Genomic DNA, 23,872 nt, shown 5'->3' with positions numbered 1-23,872 from the left:
CCTTTCGAATACTTATAGTAAATGACATATTTAGGGTGAGTGTAGTAGGTGTGTTTGTAATAATTGAGGTGTAGATACAACATATTCAGGGTGTAAGTCATATTTGGGCTTTGTCATATTCATATTATTTAGTCCAAGTCTCCAGAAAATACTTCAGTCTCTTGGGCTTATTGTGTTTATTCTCCCATCTTCTCATGATACTCATTTCATCAGTCTCGTTCCCTGTACTAGTTTGTACTAGTTCGTCTTCTGGACGTAATTTCGTACGTCCATATATTGCCTGCCTTCTGTGATTTAGTGCCTCTTATTCGCATAAGATGTGTAAAGCTGTTTCTTTCCCTTCGTTGCACAGTAACCCTGTGATTATTCTGAGCCGATCCCTACTATATTGAAGTAGTTCTTCGGTTCTTTTCTCGGACGGTTCCCTAATGAAAGTTCTACTATGTTTGTTGCCAGTACTCTAGTGCTTCTTATTGGTCCATGTCCTAATCTGGTTTTGTACCAATGATTTTGGTACCACCAGAGCTTGTTCAGGACCTATATATGAAGTTGATGATCCGCGTCTAGCGCATTCATCAGCTGTATCATTACCTGTGATTCCTGAATGCCCTGGCATCCCGTACAAAGTTAATTTGTTCTTGTTTGCAAGTTCACTCAGTTCTTCATGGTATTCCCAGACCAGTTTTGATGTCACCATCGGGTTTGTTAGAGCCCCTAGTGCGCTCTTGCTGTCTGTTTAAATATTGATCCGCTCATTTCTTTGAGGTCTCAATTCAATAAGCCTTGCACACTGCAAGATAGAATACACTTCTGCCTGAAAGACGGATATGTATAGTCCTAGCGGATAACTGTGCCGCTCCGTATATTCCAGCTCCCGTTCCATGTTTGGTCTTCGATCCATCTGTATACCAGCTGTTTTTTCCATACATGTTTTCGGGTTGACTAATGTTCGTCCACTCTTCACGGCTTATGATTTTATCCGTGAAGTTTGTGTTGAAGGTGTACTTCGTTGTCATGTGGTTCGTGCACATATTCAATATGTATTCCTACACATGTTCCAAAATTTCTGTTCGGTCCGATCTTTTGTAGTTCGGTGAGTTTTCCAGTCTGAATTGGCCCATCCTGGCCTTCCCCATTATCACAGAGTGTAAAGTAGGTAGATTCAGGAGTGTCGCCAATGCAGGTGGGGTAGTTCTTATTCGCCCGTCATTCCCAAATATGCAAGTCTTCGCAACTTACCTAGTTTGTTGATGACGGTACCTGCTTCATCTTTGGCCACCAGACCAGAGATGCGTATGTTATCATGGGTTTAACCAACATCATGTATAGCCGACGGGTAGAAACGGGTAGTTAGTTACCACTAACGTCCTAAATCTCGTTAGTTTTTTGAATAGAAATTGCTCGAATTGAGTCTGTAAATTTCCTTCGGTGATATTTGACGATATTCACTTTCTAATTTGAAGTTATTTCTGTTGTAGGCTGTTTGGTTATGTGGTAATAGACGACAATGAGAAGGCATGGTTTCCAGCTAACGATTTGAGGGACTTCCATGGAATAATGCCTCATGAAGTAACTACAGCAGAAAAAATACTATTTTGTATGAGGGCTGACGGGTCGGAAGGCCTCTGTTGCCCAACACACCATTCTTATGACGAAGACGATGAAGAGATTTGAAGACAATAATAAGATAAGTTTCACAGAATAAAGTCGCGTAGAGATAAATAATAATTGTAGTTCTCGAAATATGTGATGATGTAGACAATAAAAATAACATTTTATGTGTTCACGTTTCCTTGAAATATTGATTTTTTAAGAGCAATATAATAGAGATAGTGAATTGGTGTTATTGGGCTCGTATCACTTTTCAATGCTTTTTAATCTCTATGCGACTTATTCTTGTTCCGAAGGTTTTTATGAAAATTCGAAACAGTAGGCGAATGAATAAGATCATAGTTCGCTATTCATTGTTTAATACCTCATAGTTCAAAGAAAACATAAAGTTGATGTTCTATAAATGAATCGAGTAAATTACTGGTGTACCCATATAAACTACTCAAAATCAATTTAGAGACATGTCCTTAAAATCCAATAAGTGAAAAAAAATGTATTATTTCATAATAAAAACTTCTGGTGTGTACTCCATACTAATTCTAATCATGTTCCCAGGGCCGTAAAAGAAAAGAAAAACCAGGGGGGGAGGGAATCCAAATTTTCTTAACCTCACCAGCAAAATTTTCCAACATTCGAAGAAATGAAAGCTGAAGGATTAATGTTACTACTATAATATATTGATTTTCTTACTTAGCTATCCAAAGATTGGCTGAATGCTTATGCCCGTTAGGGTATGCACAAACAAAAATGAATTTTGGTGATTATAAAAATAATAATAGGAATTATTCTACTTTAGACCAAGGTTCTTGGTCTTCCACCATGCATAGAAATATTCAATACAAATAAAAGGAAACAACACTTATATAATATTGTGCTTATTGTTTTCAAGTATTATTATTTCCATCTTCACGGCCCGAAATTTCCCAACTTTTCCAAGTAGAAAAAACAGCGAAAAGTTGTGAATTTTGTTAAATTGTCACTTCAAGATTTGTGGACTGTTCAGGACTGTTTTCATACTTGGGAGAAATTAAACTTTTTTGAAGATTTCAAGCAACTCAGAATTCTCTTCTAGTTATGCATGTTGGGAAATTCCAACCTTCTCCCGGTTCTTTCTCTTTTCTTTTCTCTCATTTTAATTTTTTTAATTTTTATTCATTTTTTCACTATTATTTCTTAATATCTTCATGGCCCAAAATGTCCCAACTTTTCCCAACTTTTTCCCAAGTCGAAAAGGCGGGGGAAGGCTCCTCCCCATCCCTTCCCATGGCGACGGCCGTGCATGTTCCATTCGGTTGTTGTTTACTTTTTTACTTTTTTTCTTCTTTTTGTACTTTCAGCTACAAAATCATTGATATGAAAAATTCTGTATTTCGTTTCACTTTACTTTAGTTCGTGATAGGTATTAAATTTTGAAATTCAAACAATGAATGTTAATGTATTGGGTAGAAGGAGGATACGTGGGGTGTACTTCAACGAATTTCGAGTTGCTAGAGCAGTGGCAGTGATAGAAGTAGGGTAATCAAGGCGTCGTATAGCCCAAATGCTTAATGTGTGTCATTCTGCGGTTTCCAGAGCTTGGAATCGCTACCAAATTTACGGCATAGTAAAAAGACCCCCTTATCCCAATCGACAAAGAGCAACAACCCGCAGAGAAGATCGTTTGTTATGACTTTGGGCAATTAGGGATCGTACCGATTCTGCTAGAACAGTGCAAATTCGCCTTATAGAAGCTACGGGAACGCGAATTTTGAACCAAACCGACTTCACGAAGTACAACTCCGACTGCAAGACGACGTGCTAGAGCCCCTAGATTAGGTCCAGCTCATCGAGGAAATCGTAAAAACTTTTGTCAAGAGCATCGTAATTAGAATTTAGAGCAGTGGGCCAATGTAATATTTGCAGATGAAAAAAAAATTCAACAATTTGCCCAAAATATGAGCGCTGGTTTCATTTCACAACAAGATAACGTGCTGGCCAATATTGTGCTCCTACAGGAGCACAATATTGATGTCATGGTATGGCCAGCTAATAGTCCAGATTTAAATTCTATTGAGCAGCTCTGGAAAGACGTTTGAAGGATCATCTATTCTTTCAAAATCTGAACCAAGTTGCAGATACTCTTTTGACGATTCACGAGCAGTTACCACAACAAATAGTTAGAAATTTGGTGGAAAGCATGCCTCGTCATTGTGCCGAACTTCTTAGAGCCAGGGGTGGACGTACTCACTATTAATGTACATTTTTCTTATTTTTTTCTGAAATAAATTTTATTTGTTTTTGACACTCATTTGTATTTCTTTATAATCGTATTACCAAAGAGCATTTTGAAAACAATGTAAGTTAAATTTAATGAAGGCACCTATAAACTATTTTATAAATATAAATGTTTGACAACATAATACATATTTTTTCACTTATTGCATTTCAATGGCATGCCTCTATATTCATTTTGAGTAGTTGAAGGTTACATTCAAAGTACAAGTTCAATCGGTTGAAATATGTACAAATTTTAAGATCAGTTCCACAAAAAGAAGACGATAATATAAATCGGAAAAATTTTGTTTGAAAATTCAAATTTCGGGATTTTCATGAATAGGATCACCGACTTATGTTCCTTTCAATCGGTTGAACAAGTTGAACAGATCTGTAACCGCTGTCTAGCCTTCAACTATTCCATCGTTTTTGTGCATTGAGAGAAATAACTTTGAGAAAACAGTTTTGAGTTACCAAGTATCAATGATAGTTTTCAGAATTATGACATTTTTAAAATTCACTACAAGAGGAAAGAAAACATTCAATGCAAATCACATTCGTTGATTCATGTTGGAATCATGTTAGGAATCAAAGCACCTCCAACTGAATATGTTGGCAAAAGACAAACGAATGCAAGATAATTAGTATTCGAAGAAATGTCAATAAAAGTGATTCTTTGATGTGAAATTGAACAATCGGTTCTGTTGTAAGTCAAATCTATGAATTAATCCACAAGGCAAGGCAGCGATGATGGGAAACGACCAGATGGCATGACTCTCATTCCTTAGCAGAGAGGAAAACCGTTTGTCTGGGATTTCACCTGCTTTGATACTTTGGCTCCTTGTCACGTTCCTTCGACTTCTGTATCCAGCGGTGCATCAGCTTCATCAGCGGAATTGTGCAATTATTTGGGAGGTCATGTTATTATTTATGCAATAGGAGTCGAAATTTTTGGTACCTTAGGCCCCCAAGCATTGGAGTTCATTCATGAAATAGGCATTATCTCCAAAGAGACGAATGACCCAAGAGCTACCTCTTTCTTGATGTTCAAGTACAATTCCTCAATCAAAAACACTAAGTCGATGTTTCTCATGAACAAAATATATCAGCATCTTTCTATGATGGTACAGCCAATCCTATCCTATCCTCATTCCCAATCGAGAATTATCCGTCACATATGTTCTTCACCGATGCCGCTATGCAATTCTCATGTTTTCACGCAACGCAACGAATATGTACAGACAGTGCAAGAACTGGAGTTGTGCAGTTTGGTGGAGGACTCTCAGCAATACGGTCAAGTTTTGACAGAAGAGGCTGAGCTTAGTCCATTGGCTGAGCCCTCACAGTCCCCAAAAGAACTAATAACCAATTCAGTTTTGAGCACTTTTGCTTCGAATTCCTTATCCCATCGATCCAATGAAGGGGTGGATCATCGTATCCGTATTTACTCAGAAGAAGTTAGTAATGGAAAACGTACAACAATAGTTACAACAATAGATCGGTGAAACATTCTTCAGTCAGAATCCTTGAGTTTGATGGGTTGAACAATATTGAAAACACCTGCTTGATGAACAGTGTGATCTAATGTTTATCAAACACGAGATGGTTGCTGAAATATTTAAAAAAGGATGTATACATGGAAGATATCAGAACTAGTATTTCATGTATGAAAGGTGTTTTAATCAAAGCGTTCGCAGAAGTCATCAAGAAATTGTGGTCAAAAGATTCATCTGATAGAGTAATTAACACAATCTACTTTAAAAGGTTGATTCAAAGATTTGCCCCTTATGGATTCTGCTCATGGATTCTGCTCATCAAGACGTCCACGAATTCCTTTGATATTTTTCAAAGGGTTCACATGAGGACCTCAACAAAATTACTGAGAAACCTGAACCGATCTCAACAGAGATTGACGAAAAGTTGAGCGACAGTGAAAAAGCACAAGAGTCCTGGCTGAGATATTTAAATATGAACAACTTCAAGAATGTAGACAATTTCGTTGGTCAATTGAAATCCACTATGAAGTGCACACACTGTGGATACTCATCAGTAACCTTCGATCCTTTCTGGGACTTGTCCCTCCCCATGCCACAAATAACTGGCCTATTGACCTAGTCACATTGCTTGGATTCCTTCACAAGACAGGAAACTCTGGATGGAGATGAAAGACCAACGTGTTAGAGGTGCAAGAAAAGAAGAAAATGTACAAAGTCCCTATCAGTCTATAAATTTTCCCGTATTTTAGTAATTACAACGGGCTTCACACAGCATATTGCTCTTCTTCTTTCCAATTTTTTTATAAACCTAGTTCTCTGAATTGATTTGTATTTCATGATTATTCCAAATATCAATAGTATTATACAAGGCAAGTAGTCGTAGGCCTGTTTGAAACCGTTAAACAACAAAGTCATTGATTTCAAATAGAAAGTGGTACAATTTTAGAATAACGTTTTTCATGAAAATGTGAGAAACTTTCGAAGAAAGGAAATAAGTAAATACTTTGGAAATGAACTCTTCACAAAGATATGTGAATCATGCAAAGAAGTAACTTTCAGACACAAACTGGAAGAAAAAGTCCTCTCCCTTTTTACATTTCTGTATGCAGATGGAGAAATAGAAATTCAAAAACTTCCCTGAATTTTGTTCATGACTTTCGTTTTTCAACATCTTCGAGATGAAGATATGATTAGTTGTTGTTTTTTCCTGACTGAATCCACTTTGATGATCTTCTCTTTTCTCCGTTTCGTATAGTTCAATCACATTCTTATTATTTTTGCTTTGTTTTCGTACACTATCGCTGATAATGTGATTCCTCTGTAATTGTCAAAAATTGCTTGGTCACCTTTTCATATATGTGGTCATTACCCTGGTATTTTTTCATTTTGCCATTGAAATAGGTCAAGCTATTACTTTCGGCCTCCACTAATTCTGCTGGTATTCCATTTCCTGCAGAGTTGTTTTTCAATTCTATCATTGCTACTTTCACCTCCGGCATAGGAGGTTTTCATTTGTAAATTAATTTCATACAAACGAACCACTGATAACTTCAAAATATTTTTTTCTGGAAAAGCGATAGAGGTTCTAAGGCAGTTAATTTTGAGCTCCACACCTCACTTCTGAAAAATCAGCTCGTGCGAATGATCCTGCTACTAGTTATTTTACTATTCACTCGGTATTAAGTTAGTAAGTTGTTTTGTTTCGTTCGACTTTACTCTTGCTATATTGTATTTTTCTAAAAGCAACAGATGATTATTATTGTTACTTATTACTGAAGTATTGAAGACATTCATAAATTCATTAGAAGTAACTGGTTATTTGAATATGTTAATCGTTTGAATGTAGTTTTAGAATGTTTCTTGTTCGATATTTGTTGGTACCTACCTGGTCATGACTTACAAAAAGGGATAGCAAATAATATTTACTGAATTTTATTCATTCACAAAACATCGTGAATTCGTACAAAACTTTCTGTTCATTATTTCGATATTGCAAAATAAAACGTTCGTGGTAATTCAATTGTTTTTTCGTAATATTTTCAGCCAGTGAGGCTAACTCAGGTTCAATAATACAAATCAATACAGTTGAAGTTAAAGTTGGATATGGATTTTTGGAATAATTATATTGTTTCTGAGGTTTATTTTTCATTCCCCTAATTCATTAAAACAATAATGAAATACGTGAAAGAGACTTTTCATCATATTACATGAGGATGAAACATCAACACATTTGCCACTTCCAGAAGTATGATGCATTTCAACTGGTCAACAATACAACATATATTTTATAGTATTCATGGTAACCAGTTGATACTGTTGATATGGAGAAAAATGATCATATTGTCGAACATCTCAATCTTTCTGCACAAATAATTTCAGTTCGACAAAAAACTCCTAATTATACAGTCAAGTTGTTACTCAATTGTACAATAGTTTATCGACATAGAACCCAGTCATATTGAATAACTTATAGTAATAAAGTGTATATATTCTGACTAAAACTTGAATTCAGTCATGAACTTTTTTGAAGTATGAAAAAACTCGAATCATGAACATTCGACTTTTCATAAAAACCTGACGAAATACTTTTAGAAGGTAACTGTAGCGCTAGGAATAATCTCTTAAATATAGTCTTATTGAACAGTGTCTTAGAATTAACAATAACTTCATTTATTTTTGTATTATTTTACGCTGTAGAATAATGAAATTGGTTGTAAAACAGACAATAATTCACAACAAACACAGAAGTGTTCAACATTCTTTGACGGAGAACTTGTGATAAATCTGCACAAATGCATTTATTGAAAAAATGTTAATCAACACTCTTGTGACTTGTTTCGAAAGATGAAAGAAACACCATATTTATGTACAGAGTGTCAATTTGAAAACTTGCCACCCTTAATATCTTCCTTCTAGTAAACAATATGAAGAAAAGCAGGTCGATTTTATAGGCAAGGGGGACACTTTCAAGGACTATTTGTAGCCCTCGTGGTTTACCCCGTAAGAGGGGTAAATGTTACCCTCAGAACTTTAAATGGCAATGGGAGTCAAGTGTCACATCATTTTGATTGGCGTTCAATCTTACTTCCAATGGTACCCTGAGTTATTATTTTTTGATGAGCATATGCGGAAAAATATCGTTGTAAACTTACACATGTAAGTAGAATTTGCCTGTTCTGAGATGCATTATTGTATTGACTCCTTTCAATGAAAATGGGACCGTTCCAACCCTTGAATGACAGGAATAAATGTATGACGTGTGGGGTTTTTCATTTGTTGGTTATTGTCCTTTAACAAAATGATATTAAATTTTCGAAAAAGGCATTTCAAATATGAAATACACCTGCCATCATCTCACAAACTGTTAGAAATGTTGTCCATTTTGCTTTAAGCAATAATAAAGTCTGTTTTCTGACTCCCCTCTAACATTATGGAAAACTTGACTGGTATGCTGCTGTAATTCGTCTTTTGAGTTCTTTAATCTCAGAAAGTTGTGTTTTATAAGCAAAGAATTCAGGATGTCGACGAAGAAAAAATCTAAGGATATTAAATCCGGTAATCTCGGAGACCATTTGACTGCTCCCTTTCTGCCAATCCATCTATCCGGAAATCTCTCGTTTAACCATTGTCGGACGGGAATAAAACAATGAGGTGGAGTACCGCCTGCTGGAAATGTTACAGATCCTCTTACAAAAGTTCGTTATCTCCTGCATTCATTTGAGTTTCTAGCTGGTGAGTTATAAGAAGATTGATAGTCTTTCCAAGTATTTCAAGGTATAGTCAAGGTATGCCAGAAATAATAGACCAATAATGGCATTTCCAAGAATACCAGATCAAACATAAACTTTTTGTGGGTGTGAAAATTTGTGGGTTTTCTTCACAACAATAGCGACAATTTTGTCTATCGACATTGCCATTCATAAAAAATTAACATCGCTCATCGCTGAAACAGATGTTTAACAGAAGATGAGAGATGGTTTTGACTCGATGAGACATGATTTCACAAAACTCTATTCTTCTATTATAATCATTCTCGTGAATCTGCATTTCATAAGGATTAAATTTATGCATTTCAATGCTTTTCTTACAGTCTCGCATGACATCTCCGTCTGTTCTGATAATGATCGTAAGCAGCTTGTGGGCTCTGCAGCAAATGTTCTTAAAATTTCAATTTGAACGGCTCCATTTAGTATTCTGGGGTTATTTCTTTTTCATTTGTCACTGAACCAGTTTCGTGAAACTTATTCACCAAATCAAGCACATACCGGTGACTTACATTACAATTTGGATGTCTTTCGTTGAAAAGACATGCCGCTCTTCGTGCGTACTTTCCAACTTCTCCATAAATTATAATCATTTCAATTGTGTCTTCGAAAATGTAAACCATGTTCACACTTTTATACACTTATTAAAATAATCACTAAACAGCCCAACAGCACAATACTACCACATCATTCAAATTTGCGAACCAATTTTTTGGTTGAAAACAGAAACTTCTGGAAACGAAGAATTTCGAATTCAACTCTGTTTAGGTTTTTTTAACACAACTGTATTATCATGTATGTTTTACTATCACACTATTTTTTATGTAAATTAATTAGAGCTAATTGCTAATGTTACCCCTAATGAAGGGTTGGAACGGTACCACCTAATATTCTTATCAGTTCTGGTCTAACCATGCATCTCAGTATGGGCCTACTGATAATTACCTTTACACATGAAAAAAATAATAAAGGGTACCATTGGAAGCAGAATTGAACCCCAATGAAAAGGATGTAGCACTTGACAACCCTTTCCATGTAATATTCTAAGGGTAACGCCTACTTACTAGGAGATTGAATCACAAGGGCTACAAGTAGTTTTTGGAAGTGTCACCCTTGACAATAAAATTGACCTGTATTTTTCGATTCCTCATATTGTTTACTGGAAGGAAGATATTGAGGGTGTGAATTTTCCAAATTGACACCCTGTATAGTCGAGATAGGAATCTCTGTTGAAAGATTTATTTGAAGTTTAGCGTGAAAATTGTATTAGACATTGTAATTCATACTTGCAATTCCTATTGTGAATGCATAACATTTTTTGTGAATATGTCGTAAATGATCTTATATTTTTAATTCAGTCGTTAGAGGGTTGCAACATACATTCAATCAGCTATTAATGTATTTTATATAATTTGAAATCTTCACAATTGACTCAGAGTATGCATGTATACCAAGACAAATTTTTTTCGTAGATTATAGTCCACAGTAATCATTTTGCTGAAATCGTGATTCTACGTCATTTTGGCTGCTCTGTACCTTCTTTGCAATTGATTTCGTATAAAATCCTTAAGGACAATTCTGTTCATGAGAAAATTGAATATGTGGCATATTTGACAGGGAGCTAGAAACTGCCCTTTTCAGTAGTTTTTTTTTGCAAGATGGCGTCAAATGCAGAGCAATGTGGCTAATGATAAGTTGAGTTTTTCACTCTCCAACAGTTGGGGTTAATCGCTTCTTACTCCTCTAGCGGCTATGTTACATATCGATATACAATGAAAATTATTTCTTCCGGAATGGTAGGTTTTAAAAAAGTCCACAGATTTACATTTCTCAAAGGTTAATGCGAATATGCATATGTTTCGGGATGATTCAAAAGCAAAATGAACATAAATCATAGGTATTCAGCAACAGTAGAAACTGTTACAAAACTCACAATAAATGAAACCCAATGGAATATATATCGAATGAAATCATATCCTTGCCATTATATATTCATTTTTCATGATGATAATCGAATTTTCAAATAAAATTCACTGTGTAATCCATTGTTATTAAATATTATCATGTGTTAATTTTCGTAACCTATCCATTCGATGAAATCATATTCAGAAGTTTCGCTGATTATTAATTGAATCAAAACAATTACATTGTCAAGTGGAGGTATCACACTAAAATATATCCACAGAATCAAATAGCTGTCCATTTGCCATCCAAGTGCCAATAAACTCAGTCATATTTTCCTGCCTAAATGATAAATATTCAGTCTTGAAAATGATTTGGTTCAAGCAATCATTTGACTTGGTGAAAACATTTTCTTTCCTCAGACCAGAAATTCCCAACCAAGTGGCATCATCAGCATTTTTGTTCTGATGAGAAAGAAAGGTTTTCAATAGATTTATTTCACGTCAGTGGTTCCGAATTCCACTCATCGAAATACGAAGTTATTGTTCTGAAAATAGTCTGCTTTGTGAAAAATACGAAGTGAATACTACTCGTATCATTATAGGTTACATTTCAGGTACTATTACGAAAATTGCTTGCTGTATATCCGTGTTCAAAAATCCTTTTTTTTGATGAGTTCTTGGAATTCGAAATGTTTTCTTTTTTGACATGATTCACTGAACCCCTCTCAATTTTCTTCCTCAGAAGATCCTGATGATGGTTATATCATCATTTTTGATGATGAGGGGATTCTTGAGGGGATTCTACTTCCGTTGAATTTCAACGTTATCTCACATTAGGTTATATTTACCAAATAATATACGTAGATAATTACATTTCTATGAGCTCTATATTACTAACAATCCGAGTTACTGAAAATATTGAATATTCGAACTAAGCATACTTCACGTTCTCTTTGATTGCTAAGTTCGAATTTTTGATTGTAATTTATCATTTAATAATGTCCACTAGTTTTAGCTAACTTCCAACTTGGTTCTCCATACCTCCACTCTCTATGATTTTGGGGTAAATAAGATACAGAATGCCAGCTATCATGTTGCAAATTCTGCATATAAGTATTCTCGAAAATTTTTCCAATTTTGGTCGTTTGGGACAATTTAACTTCTCCTTTTGGAGTTTCGTGGACATTTCTCTCACTTTTCACCCACCCTGTGAATTTTCCTGACATGTTTTCATTGATTTTATAGCAACCTAATGTAGGATACTCGTTAAATCTGAGTAGATATGATATGAGAGAGCTAGGACGGAAAAGGCCGTTGTCCCATGTAACATGTCATTTTTGTCACTAGATTTTTCAAAAAGTCACTAGATTCAATTGAAAAGTCACTAGAGTTTAATCCCTTTGACGATATACTGAAGGCAATCGAGTTTTATCGTACACTATCGTTACTTCAGATTCTAAAGTGACTCTTCGATAAAATCTGGTAACATTTTGGGAAATCTAGTGAAAAAAATGACATATTGAACATGCTTTTACTCAAGGAGATTTACATAGGAAAACGGCCATTTCTGTCCTAGCTCTCTCATAGCATATATAGGTACTAATCTAGTTGAATACAACTTTTAAAGTCTATTTCTCCGATAAATTCTCATTTTGAGAATGATTATCTGTGGCTACTGGATTGAAGGCATTTGAAATAAAACAAAATTGGCATTGTTCATTCAGAAACTATATATTAGATATTCAATCATCATGAAATCAATCGTATACATATAAGAGAGTCAAGCAATGAAATAATTTATGCTTCCGGCTCACAATCAACAAATATGCTTCAAGCAATGTTAGCATAGCAAGTTGAGAATGTGGATTTTCATTATTCACGTTTTGTATATTACAACATTCAACCTTTTTTCAATTATTTATATGTTTGTGCCACCACTGATACACTAAGGGTACTGATTCAATTCAATACTTTGGTCACTTTAAGATTTACTATTGGGTGTAGTCATCCTTTCGAATAGTTCTCTAATTTTTATTCTTTGGCAATAGTGAAAATGTTCAAATAGCCTTGGATATTGAAAATATGTTTGATTACCGGTAACAAATGAATCAATCGAAAGCAAATTTTTGCTTGGAACAACTGAAATATATAAAAACTGTTATGGATATACAATATAATATTACTGGAATTTTTTCCCAACACCAAATCGTTATTTTTAACACCTCGACACGTGTTTCGATCACCAAGTGATCATCTTCAAAGAGGAAGATTAAAACTCCAGTAATATTCATTACTACACCAAAGGTTCCAAACAGTGAATCATAAATGGATATACAAGATTATTTTAATCATTTCAGACGTGATCTTGTCTTCATCAGGAGCTCATGTTTTTGAGATGAATGAATAATGTTTCTGTCTATCAGGAAAGGCGAATTCATTTATACTATTGAATATGTTTGAAAATGTGTAGGAATTTATTGTAAAGTACGAATAAATCATATCATATCCTTGCCATCTCTGATATATTTTCTGAAAGCAGTTTTTGTAAAACTTTGTTCGATTTAAAAAAAATGTTTTGGAAAATGCTTATCACTTTTCACACCATTGATACAATTGACTCTTAAATTTTAAGCATTCCACAAAAGCTTTCAGAAAAAAATTGTGAAACTATTTATAATTCATAACCACTGTATACTCTCCAACATGAGTTAGTACCTGTCGTCCAATCAAATGATTAATTCAACTACTTCAAAGGAGTCAAACAAGTAATTTATGATTTACCGAATTATATTTGAAACAGGTCGATGAAATTGATGCTATTGCATAGTACTTTATTTCGAATGTTTCCATACTTTCTAGAAGGTTGAATTTCAAACATTCATTCTGGAAACGAAGAGTTTCGAATTCAACTTTGAACTCTAGTTCAACTCTGTTTAGGTTGAATAACTTTTTCTGAGATCAATTGCACTAACACCAAACTGATATTTTTGCACTCGACGCGCGTTTCGCCAACAAAGTTAGCATCCTCAGGAGGAGAAAATTGATACCTAGTCTAGTCTGGTTACTCCTTATATACTAAAATTTGTTACCTGAAGTTGTATACCTGAAGTACAATATGGAATTTCTCGGTAATTAACTACCTGCAAGTTCTTAGTAATTATTCTCTTCCTAACGGAAGATTAAAAAGCGGGCTAAACGGAATGGGTCCCTTATCGCCATTCATGCTGTTCTTACATTTTGCTATTTCTGGCCTCTCACATGCATCGAGTAGCCTAGTGTCATGCACATGCTTAATCAGTTTCAGATTGTTTTCACCAATTCTGTGGTCCTTGTCTACAGCATGTTGGGCGACACTGGATTTTTCTATCCTTCCGTATTTCATGTGTGCACAATGCTCCTTGAAGCAGGTTTTAATCGCTCGTCGGCTCTGGCCGATGTATTTGCTGTTGCAATCTTGACAACTGATTTCGTAAATCCCCGACCTTTCTGTGTTTTCTAGTCTATCTTTTGGATCACCAAGGAGCTGTTGCAATTTATAAGAAGTTTTATATGCAACTTCCATATTTACTTTATCGAATATCTGTTGAAGCCCTCTCGTGTATTGGGGTTCATATGGGATTACTATAAACTTGTTATTACTTTTCTCTCTTTGAAAAGTCGAAGATTCACGAAGTGCTTCCCTAAACTTCCATTTTTAAATTATCTTGTCAACTATATTTGGGTTAAAACCGTTTGCTTCAGCTACATACCAAATCACTCTCTTTTCATAGTCGTACTTATTTTTCTTTAAAGGAAAAATTACTAACCAGTGTATCAGAAATTGCAGTGCAGCCATTTTGTGTTGTGTTGTGTGTGGCACGTCGAGTGCAAAAATATCAGTTTGGTGTTAGGGCAATTGATCTCGAAAAAAGTTATTCAACTTTCATACCATAGGTTCCAATCTCATCGTTATTCTGTTTAGGTTCTTTTATGCATGGTATGGATGTTCTTTCACTATCACTTATGTGTAACATAGAATATAATTCACAAGACAATTCATGTAAACTCATCATGTATTTGACACATATGCCATTTTTTCAAAAATCTGCCGTTTTTGTGAGAACGCAAAAATACCCATGCTTGGTTGACCCAAATGAGTTAACATTTTGTTATTTACATCATCGGCTCTTTGAATCGTGGTAATTTCGTTGAATTGGAAGTGATTCAGGGACAAACACATCGTCAGCAAGTCATTGACGAAACGAAACATCACAGACGGACAAAATGTACAGAAAAAGGTTTAATTTTTGATACTTCCTGATGGAAAATCCAATAGTGTTGTACCACACGTTACCTAGAGGTGATACCAGCATTTTTTTCCAAATAACTCGTGATAGCACTTCGAATTTCATAAGGGCTCATCGATATATTAGGGAGGCGTCAATATTATTGACATGTGGGGTATATTGTTAGTAATTTCGAAGTGAAGTCTGCCTTACACTTTGTTGTTGATCGATATTATTGAGTCAATAATATTGATTCAATAATAATGACCGGGGAGCCTAAGAGCAACCTTAAAGCAACTTCAGTTGAAAGATCAGAAAAGACAATTCAGAAGCTTAGTAATTTCAAATTATTATTCAATTTGAAGATTCAATAACAATTCATGAATGAACTATAAGAGATCTCATTTCCAGGTTATTTTCATTTTGATTTCATTCCATGTTTGGATTACGTTTTCATGGACGGATATTTTAGAGAATTCATTGGACAGAAGAATAAACAATCTTATAGTGGAACAACTAGACTGATAGAATGTGTGTTTATCGCAGAATTAGTTCCAAATCAACGAAATATTCCATTCATCCTGTAACTGTTTTATGAAGGAAAGTTCATTGTTGGCAAAAATGTCCATGAATGACTTCATGGGATAAAAAATACACAGAAACTGGCTGGTGGAATATTTTTTTCTATTGGTGCAGGTAAGCCAATGACATTCTATCATGTTTCACTGAAACAGATAGACAACTGAGTGAGTTCTTGGATTTCATAAATTCTCCTCAGCTTTCTATCACATTCACAAAATATTCTCTGGGCTTGATTTTCACGATTTTCAAGATTTTTTCACCTATTCATATCAATTCAAAGCAACAAGTTTCATTGCTATGATCTAGAAACCTGTAAATATTTCTTTGTCCGATGTGAAATTCAATGAAAAACAATATAATAAATCAAATCACGATCAACAATGGGGTTATGATGGCAATCTTGTAGATTCTTCACTGTCCAGAAAACTATACAGCCGAAACATGATTGAAATTTGCCGATTATAAAAGATGAAAATGAACTCATTTGGGTCAATTTTACGGAATGAAGATCAAAAACCAGTTTCATTTCAAGCATACCACTTAACTTGAACATATATCAAAAACAAAGGCGTTAGAGAAGATGAAAGAACATAAAAACAGTTTTCAGAATAAGGTCAAGCTAGAGTTGCATTCAGAATATGCATAAAAAATATAAAAACAGTTTTCAAAATAAAAAAATGAATTCAATTCATGAAACTCACGTTCTCACAGAGAAACATGAGCTCGATCGCCCAAACTTCGCATTTGCAGAAAAAAGGTTCAGAATTTAATTTTCTTGAAAATATGCAGTTCATTGAATTTCAAAATTTTCTAATATCTGATAAACGACCAATTGATTTGGGTAATTCAGCTCTGCTTTATGTATTTTCATCAGAAAATCAATCTAGTATTTCAGGTAGTTGGATCAATCAATTATCTGATTGAAATCAGGTAATAACTAATGTCGAATTGGATGAATTGATTGTAAATTATCAGTACTTTATCATTTTCTCTCAAGAAAACTCTTGTGAAATGCGAAACACGTGTTGCGATTTTTGTAAAACATTCACAATGACAATTTCACAGTAAATTGTATCAGTAGTGTTCATATCAATTTCCATCAAATACCGGCCAATTCTATCCAATCATATCATTCTTCGACATATCTTGATAAATCAAGGTCATTTTTCAACTATGTGCTGAGAAATATACATTCATATCCAGTATGATTGAAAATTCAAATCGAAACTGAAGTGAATCTACTCCAAATTTCGAACTATCAAAAATTGTTCCCCTCGGGTGGGGAAAACAATATCATCCAAATATTCATTCGACACAATGAATGAAAACGACTTATGTTTATGTTGTTTCTGGTTTTTCAAAACTAAAAGAGAATTCATCCAAAATTCTTCAACTACTAGCAATCTCAGTGTGATAAACACATATTTTTACGTTTTTATGTTACCAACTCCATCATGAATATTTTCAACAACTCATTATCTGGATAAAAATTCCACTTTTGAGTGTCTTATTTTGCTTTATATTTCAAAGATTCGTATCCATATAAAATGACTATTTTCCAATCTCTGTTATATAAATCCGGACTAGACAAATACTCAAATTTTGAGTAGGATTACTTTGGACCTACATCTAAAAACTTTCAAATGGATATTTTGAAATGTTGAATTGTTAGAATACTTCATGTGTGATATGAATGTCAATAAAGTATCATAAAAAAATTACATATTTCAAAAAATAAAATAAAATGTACAACAAAAAGTTCAGTAGATCAGATTGTGAAGCAGTTTGGTGAAAAGGAATGATTTTTGTGTATTTGTTCAGATTGAAAAATATCTGACGTATATGGTTACTATTTCTTATCAAGTAACGGGCCAGTGTAGTCGTGAAAAGTAACTGGGAAACTTCTTTGATTTCAATGGAAATAAATGTGAATTGATGTATAATTGAATATGTATTTCTCAGCTTATCATCGAATCTAGTCAATTTTCAAAAAAAAAGTTTTACGTTAGACAATAAAGTACCATAGAATTAAGGACCTGTATTCACGTGTTAACAACCTCACCAGAAATATTCTATATAGATTGTGTTGTTAACTTGTTACATAAAGACAATAATGAAAAAGTTGATTTCAGCAGTTACGAGCTGTCTTTATCCAGCTAAATAAATTGTGAAAGTTATTTGTAAATAGCTCTGTTATTAGGTGGAATTAAAGCATCAGTGTTATTTTATTCGTTTCATTTGATAATAATCAGTAACACCCTGAGAGAGTAAATGAGGAAGTTAATCATTCCAAGTGTGTTTACCAAATTTTTTAAACTGAAATATGTTCACATCATCCTGAAAGTGTCTAATGATTTCACTGAAATTGATCAGTATACAAACTGAATATTATTATTATGGGTGAATGTATATGGTACAGTGCCTCAATCTTATTATTTTGAATAAATAAATACCAAAAATCAGGATGGAAACATTTTCAAAAATGATTAGTGTTTTCTAAACAATAACTTTTTTTTGGAGGTGATTGACAATATCATCAGTTCGGACTTCCATTGTCTAATATAATATAAATTGATTTGATAATCCTGAAAAAAATCAAAAAGATTAACCGAAAATAACAATTTTATTAAACAAAAAACTGAAATTACAAAGAAATAACATGCAAGCAACAACCAAACAAATAAAATTGAAATATTAATAAAAGCTGAAAATAAAATTGAAAAATTAAAAATATATTATCAACAAAAAATGAAATAAAAAACAAAAATCAAAAGATTTCAAACTGAGTTATGTCACAACGTTTCGATTGTTAGTATCCACAATCGTCTTCGGATGATAACTGGACTTATTCCTCCGAGATCTGACTATTTATAGGCCATTCGAGTGCTTACACGTATCCCCTCTTTCCGCTTCATTAGTTTTGGCGGGAGATGTTCGTTTGGCGGGAGTTGGTCGTTTTTCGCTTGATTAGAGGTTTCCATATGTTACGTATCTCTACGCTAGCTTGACTAAATACGTTGTTGGACAACATATACGCGGCTTCTTTGAATTTTCTCCTAAACCACTGTTCCTCTTTGTGGATGATTTCATTAAGTGAGCTCAAGCTGAAATCATCCACAAAGAGGAACACTGGTTCAGGAGAAAATTCAAAGAATCCCGCCAAAACTAATGAAGTGGAAAGAGGGTATAGGTGGAAGCACTCGAATGACCTACGAAGTCAGATCTCGAAGGAATAAGTCCAGTTATCACCCGAAGACGGTGATAACTGGATACTAACAATCGAAACGTTGTGACATAACTTGGTTTGAAATCTTTTAATTTCAATTTTTTAAATTTTTTGTTGATGATATTTTTAATTTTTCAATTTTCTCTCCAGCTTTTATCAATATTTCAATTTTTATTTGTTTGGTTGTTGCTTGTATGTTATTTCTTTGTAATTTCACTTTTTTGTTTAATAAAATTGTTATTTTCGGTTAATCTTTGTTTTTTTTCAGGGTTATCGAATCAATGTTTATTATATTAAACTGATGAAATACACCACGAAACATTGTCAACCACCTTCGAACAAACGTGATTGACAATGTTTCATGATGAATTTCATCACTTTGGACTTCCATTGTCTGATATTGTATAAAATGATTTGAAATCCCTGCAAGTACTAATAAAAAATTCAAAAATGAATAGCAGAAAATGATGATAGTATTAAGCGAAAAAACCTGAAATGGAATAATAGTGAAATAGAATACATGTAAAAATTGAACAATCGAACAATAAAATGAAAATTGAAAGTTGAGAGATTTCAAGCCAAGTTACTTCACGACGTTTCGATTGTTAGCATCCACAATTGTCTTCGGGTGATGACTGGACTAATTCCTCTGAGATGGCCATGTTTCGCTTGATTATGGGTTTTCCATATATTGCGTATCTCTAGGCTAGCTAGGCTGATAACTTTGTTGGACAACATGTATACCGCTTCTTTGAATTTCCTCCTGAATCAATGTTTCTCCCTGTGTATGATCTCAGCTACGGAGAATGTTTTTCGATCTGGAGCAGGTTTTGATGTTGTACTCGGATCCAATTCTTTTTATCCTTTTCGATAATACTCTAAAGTAGGAAAGTGGTTGTGATGGCTTCTCTTCCTTGCGAGGCTCCTGCTGTCTTTCAGCCAAAGTCTGTGCCACCATCGCTTTGTAGTAGTCATTCCCGAGACTCTCCTTCATATTACAGAGCCTGAAAGTACGATCTATTAGAGTCTTGATGATTACTCTTTTAGTCGATTGGTGGAGATTGGATTCGTGGTTCACATACTGTTCCGTGTGAGTGGGTTTTCGATATACAAATGTTTCCCAATAAGTGTCGGTCCTCTCCGCACAATACGTCTGAGAATGACAATTCGTTGAGGACATCCTTCTCCAACATCCTTCTCCAACGCTGTTGATGTGTTTCAGGAAGGCGTCTAGTTCAGTATTTCCATGTTAACATAATCTAACTTGGGCTTCTTGTGGACTTCTTTGATGGCCAGAGTTTCAAACCACCCCATATATATGTTGGCTATGACTGGTGAAAATGGCGATCCCACTGGCAGTCCCTCATCTTGTGTAAAGAATTCGTCCTTCAGTTGGAAATACAGTTTCGTATACCTAGTAGTTCCATAAATACTTCCATTGGTGAATTAGTTCTATCTCCTAGGTCCCAGTCTTCGACTAGCATCCTCTGTATGACTCCACGTTGAAACTGATCAGTTGATCTTCCTGTGTGACTTTAATTGTCCCTAGTAGTTCGACAAAATGTCTTGAATTCTTCACAAAAGAGGATGTTTTTCCTTGTAATGGTTGTATCACGGAGAGTAAAAATTCAGACAAGTTTTGAGTAGTCGAATCTCTGGAGATAATAATCAGTCTGAGCGGAACGTCCTTATTGTGGATTTTGGGTAGTCCATACAAGTGAGTCCTTTCTAAAGAACCTCTTCGATCTTCTGTTCGTAGAGAACATCCCATATAATATCAGACAATGGAAGTCCGAACTAGTGAAATTCACTAAAGCATGAAGATTTGTAAACTCCTCCAAGATATTGGAATTGGCCCAAATGAATGCATCATGTGTGTTTCCTGGGTATCGTGCAAAAAATTAATGCCTGAAACTTTCAGAGGAAAGAAGTTTCCCACAATTTAATGATGATGGAGAAGTACAACGCCAAAAGGTTTTTGCCAAAAAACATTAAAAGATTATAACAGTTTCGTAAGGGCTACATGAACAACAATACTAATATACAAAAATCAACTCATGAGCCGGCTCAAATGATTAGAACTACTGCAACTCTTTGCAGAAATATGGTGTAGATATCTTCACGCCAATTATTCAAGCTTTTTATGATGGGATGTTGAAAAAGAAAATGAGAAGTGTGAACGATGATGTTCAAGGAAGAAGAATGAACTAGGAAGACATTGAAATAAACAACTCAAAGAGGCAGTAGAGAAATGTAGAAGAATTGATGAATTCTTATTCATTTAATCGATCACATTTTTGAAAAATGAAAGTCAGTTTTGAAATAAAACAATTTTATCTTTGATTTTGTCTACAAGTACAACAAAAGTTAATAAGTTTATGTGTAGGCAATTGAGTAATATTAAAAATAAATCACTTGCGGCCATATATCCTCTCGTATGATTTCAGCAGCTGATTTCACCACGCGTAGTCTTTCTGCTTGATGATCTGAGCTTCTACTGTCATACCATGGGCTGTGAAAATTTTGTGACCTGTGTTATTAAAACAAACAGTCGTGTATTTGAAGTGTCTCTCAATGATAAAAATGTCCTCCCCGTACATACTTTGCAAACAAGCGAGTTTTGACTGTTCGTAGTTGAGGTCGTTCTCCTTCTATCTGGTCCATGAGTTGAACTAGAGAGAACTGACACTCCTCAGAATTTCCTTTCAGAAATGAATAAATCTTTTTCATGGCCTTATCCACTGAGGGATGCTGACGATTCTGGACTTTCCTATTGGAGGTGCCTGGTAGAGCTTTGTTTGGCAAAACCGATGATATCTGGCATCAAGGGCTACCAAATAAATGTTCTCAGATATATGCTCTTTTATTATAAGGACCCATTCATCAACACATTTCTAACCTGCTTTCAAGATTGTTGCACTGAGAGACAACTTTTCCGCAGTAATGACATTGTTCGTTTTTCTGGCTTCTTCTTCTTTTCTGCCACAAGAGACTCTTCAGTTATTTTGTCTCCACTTAGACAACAGTGTTCTCCGAAATTGAACTGCTCAGATACTGATCTCGTGGCCCTTGATGGCGTAATATTTGATTTTCCAGTGCTAACAGCTGATTTGATCAACTTCTGATTGTTGTATTATATATATATGACAAACACTGTGCACATATATCTCATTCACGCCCTTCAATAAATGACATTTCATTGCAGCTGACCTTATGGTACAAACACGCAAAATATAGCTACCTCCGGCTTTCCATATTGAGCTAACAATTCCTGATGATTTCGATTAAATCGTGTCCCTTTAACGCACCTCATGAATGAGGCGGAGGCAGGAGTTTTGAATCTTTTGCAACATTTCCTTATTCCAAATTATGAGTCACACATCTGCGTAGTTAGAAGATGAGAGAACGAGACTATTGCAGAGAGTCATTTCTGTTGTTTTTCAATTTCCGAAAATCAACTTGAGTGACAGATATGCTTCCCGGACCAATCTATTCACATAGAATTCAAATCAGAGACTGTCTATAGTGACGCCTGAATTTTTTGCTTTCTTTATGGACTCCAAATCATTTGAGTTAGCTTGTAACAGGGTGGCCCTAGAAATAATCGGCCTGATCTAGAGATGGCGGTAGTTGTTTGAAAAATATCACTGTTTTGAAAAGAACATAATCTTTAAAGCATGGGCAAATTTCGAATATGCAGTTGGTTACCTCGTTCACAGGCAGATGGGGTGACGACAAACCTGTTGTTTGTTGTAGTCTTCAGCTTAGTTCGAGGAATGATACTCCGACGGAATTCGATTTTCAATTATCGAAAATCATCGACTTTATATTGATGATATACACTACCTTGCACTGACGAGTGGCCAAACAGCCCGAAACCGGTCTGCAAGTGTGTTCCAATAATTGAAAATCTATTGCGGCAGTTGTATCGCCAACAGCATATGCAGGAATAACTTCAGTGAAGAATCCTGCACTGACACCTGTCGGATATACTCCAACGCCCTTCGTGGTATCAGCCAGGGGAGTGGTTGTTTTCTTATAGGTGTTGGTCCATTAACCTACTGTGTAGGGTGTTGAGACTGGCCTGAACGAATTATTCTTCTAGATGATTTGGTTTGAAGCATGTGTTTTAAATTCGAAGACACTGCGTTGTTTGGTATTTGTTTGGCAGCCACCAATAGGTGAATTCATTTTTTAAGGACAAAGCACTACAGGAAAATGTCTGAGGCGCTCTGATAGCGGGGCCTGTGATCATAAAGAGAATATTATGAGTTAATTCAGTGAAGGAAATAATCAGAAATGAGCTTCTAATTATCGTTAAATTATTTGGGAATTTCTACATCTACCTATTGAAGCTTAACTGTGAAAATTGATCACACTGCTTTCGAAGGAGTAGTATTAGTTTGCGAAGAGGCTAAACAATCAATGCCGTGAAACTGTCAGATAATACACGTTACAGGACTATAATAATATGGTCCTTTTCTCAGGACAAGAGGAAATGAAAGAAACTGAAGGTTTCAAAGTTTCGAGTATAGGAGCTTTCTAGCTCGTTTCTCCTACATTTATTTTCTGAAACGAATTTTAGCAGCGCTGTCAACAGATGCAGATTTCTCCGCATCAAATTTTGAATATCAAGGCAGGTCCGAAAAAGCTGTAGAGTTTGTGCCGATCGCACGAAGGCCGGTCTTTTTTAAATCTGATCATTTGGTATACTTACTTATATTCTCTCTCATTGTGTGGTTCCAGTTTAATCTTAATTGAAATGCTTTTC

At 34.9% G+C, this 23,872-nt stretch overlaps 1 protein-coding gene across 1 annotated transcript in view; it reads left to right on the top strand.

Annotated features, from left to right (window-relative positions):
* Positions 1 to 4,409, top strand: part of LOC111509904 (sodium-dependent neutral amino acid transporter B(0)AT3) — a 35,163-nt gene extending 30,754 nt beyond the window's left edge. Inside the window, exon 8 of the mRNA XM_074178799.1 lies at positions 1,479 to 4,409. Within this exon, the coding sequence (XP_074034900.1) occupies positions 1,479 to 1,674 (196 nt within the window). The 3' untranslated portion in view covers positions 1,675 to 4,409. The remainder of the gene's footprint in view (positions 1 to 1,478) is intronic.
* The last annotated feature ends 19,463 nt before the right edge of the window (positions 4,410 to 23,872 follow it).

Source organism: Leptinotarsa decemlineata, unplaced genomic scaffold (assembly GCF_025532065.1).
Source record: "Leptinotarsa decemlineata unplaced genomic scaffold, Ldec_3_MD MMD2_tig00004307_RagTag_RagTag, whole genome shotgun sequence".
NCBI lineage: Eukaryota > Metazoa > Arthropoda > Insecta > Coleoptera > Chrysomelidae > Leptinotarsa > Leptinotarsa decemlineata.
Note: the sequence above shows the minus strand (reverse complement) of the source record. Positions and strands in the feature narration are given on the sequence as shown.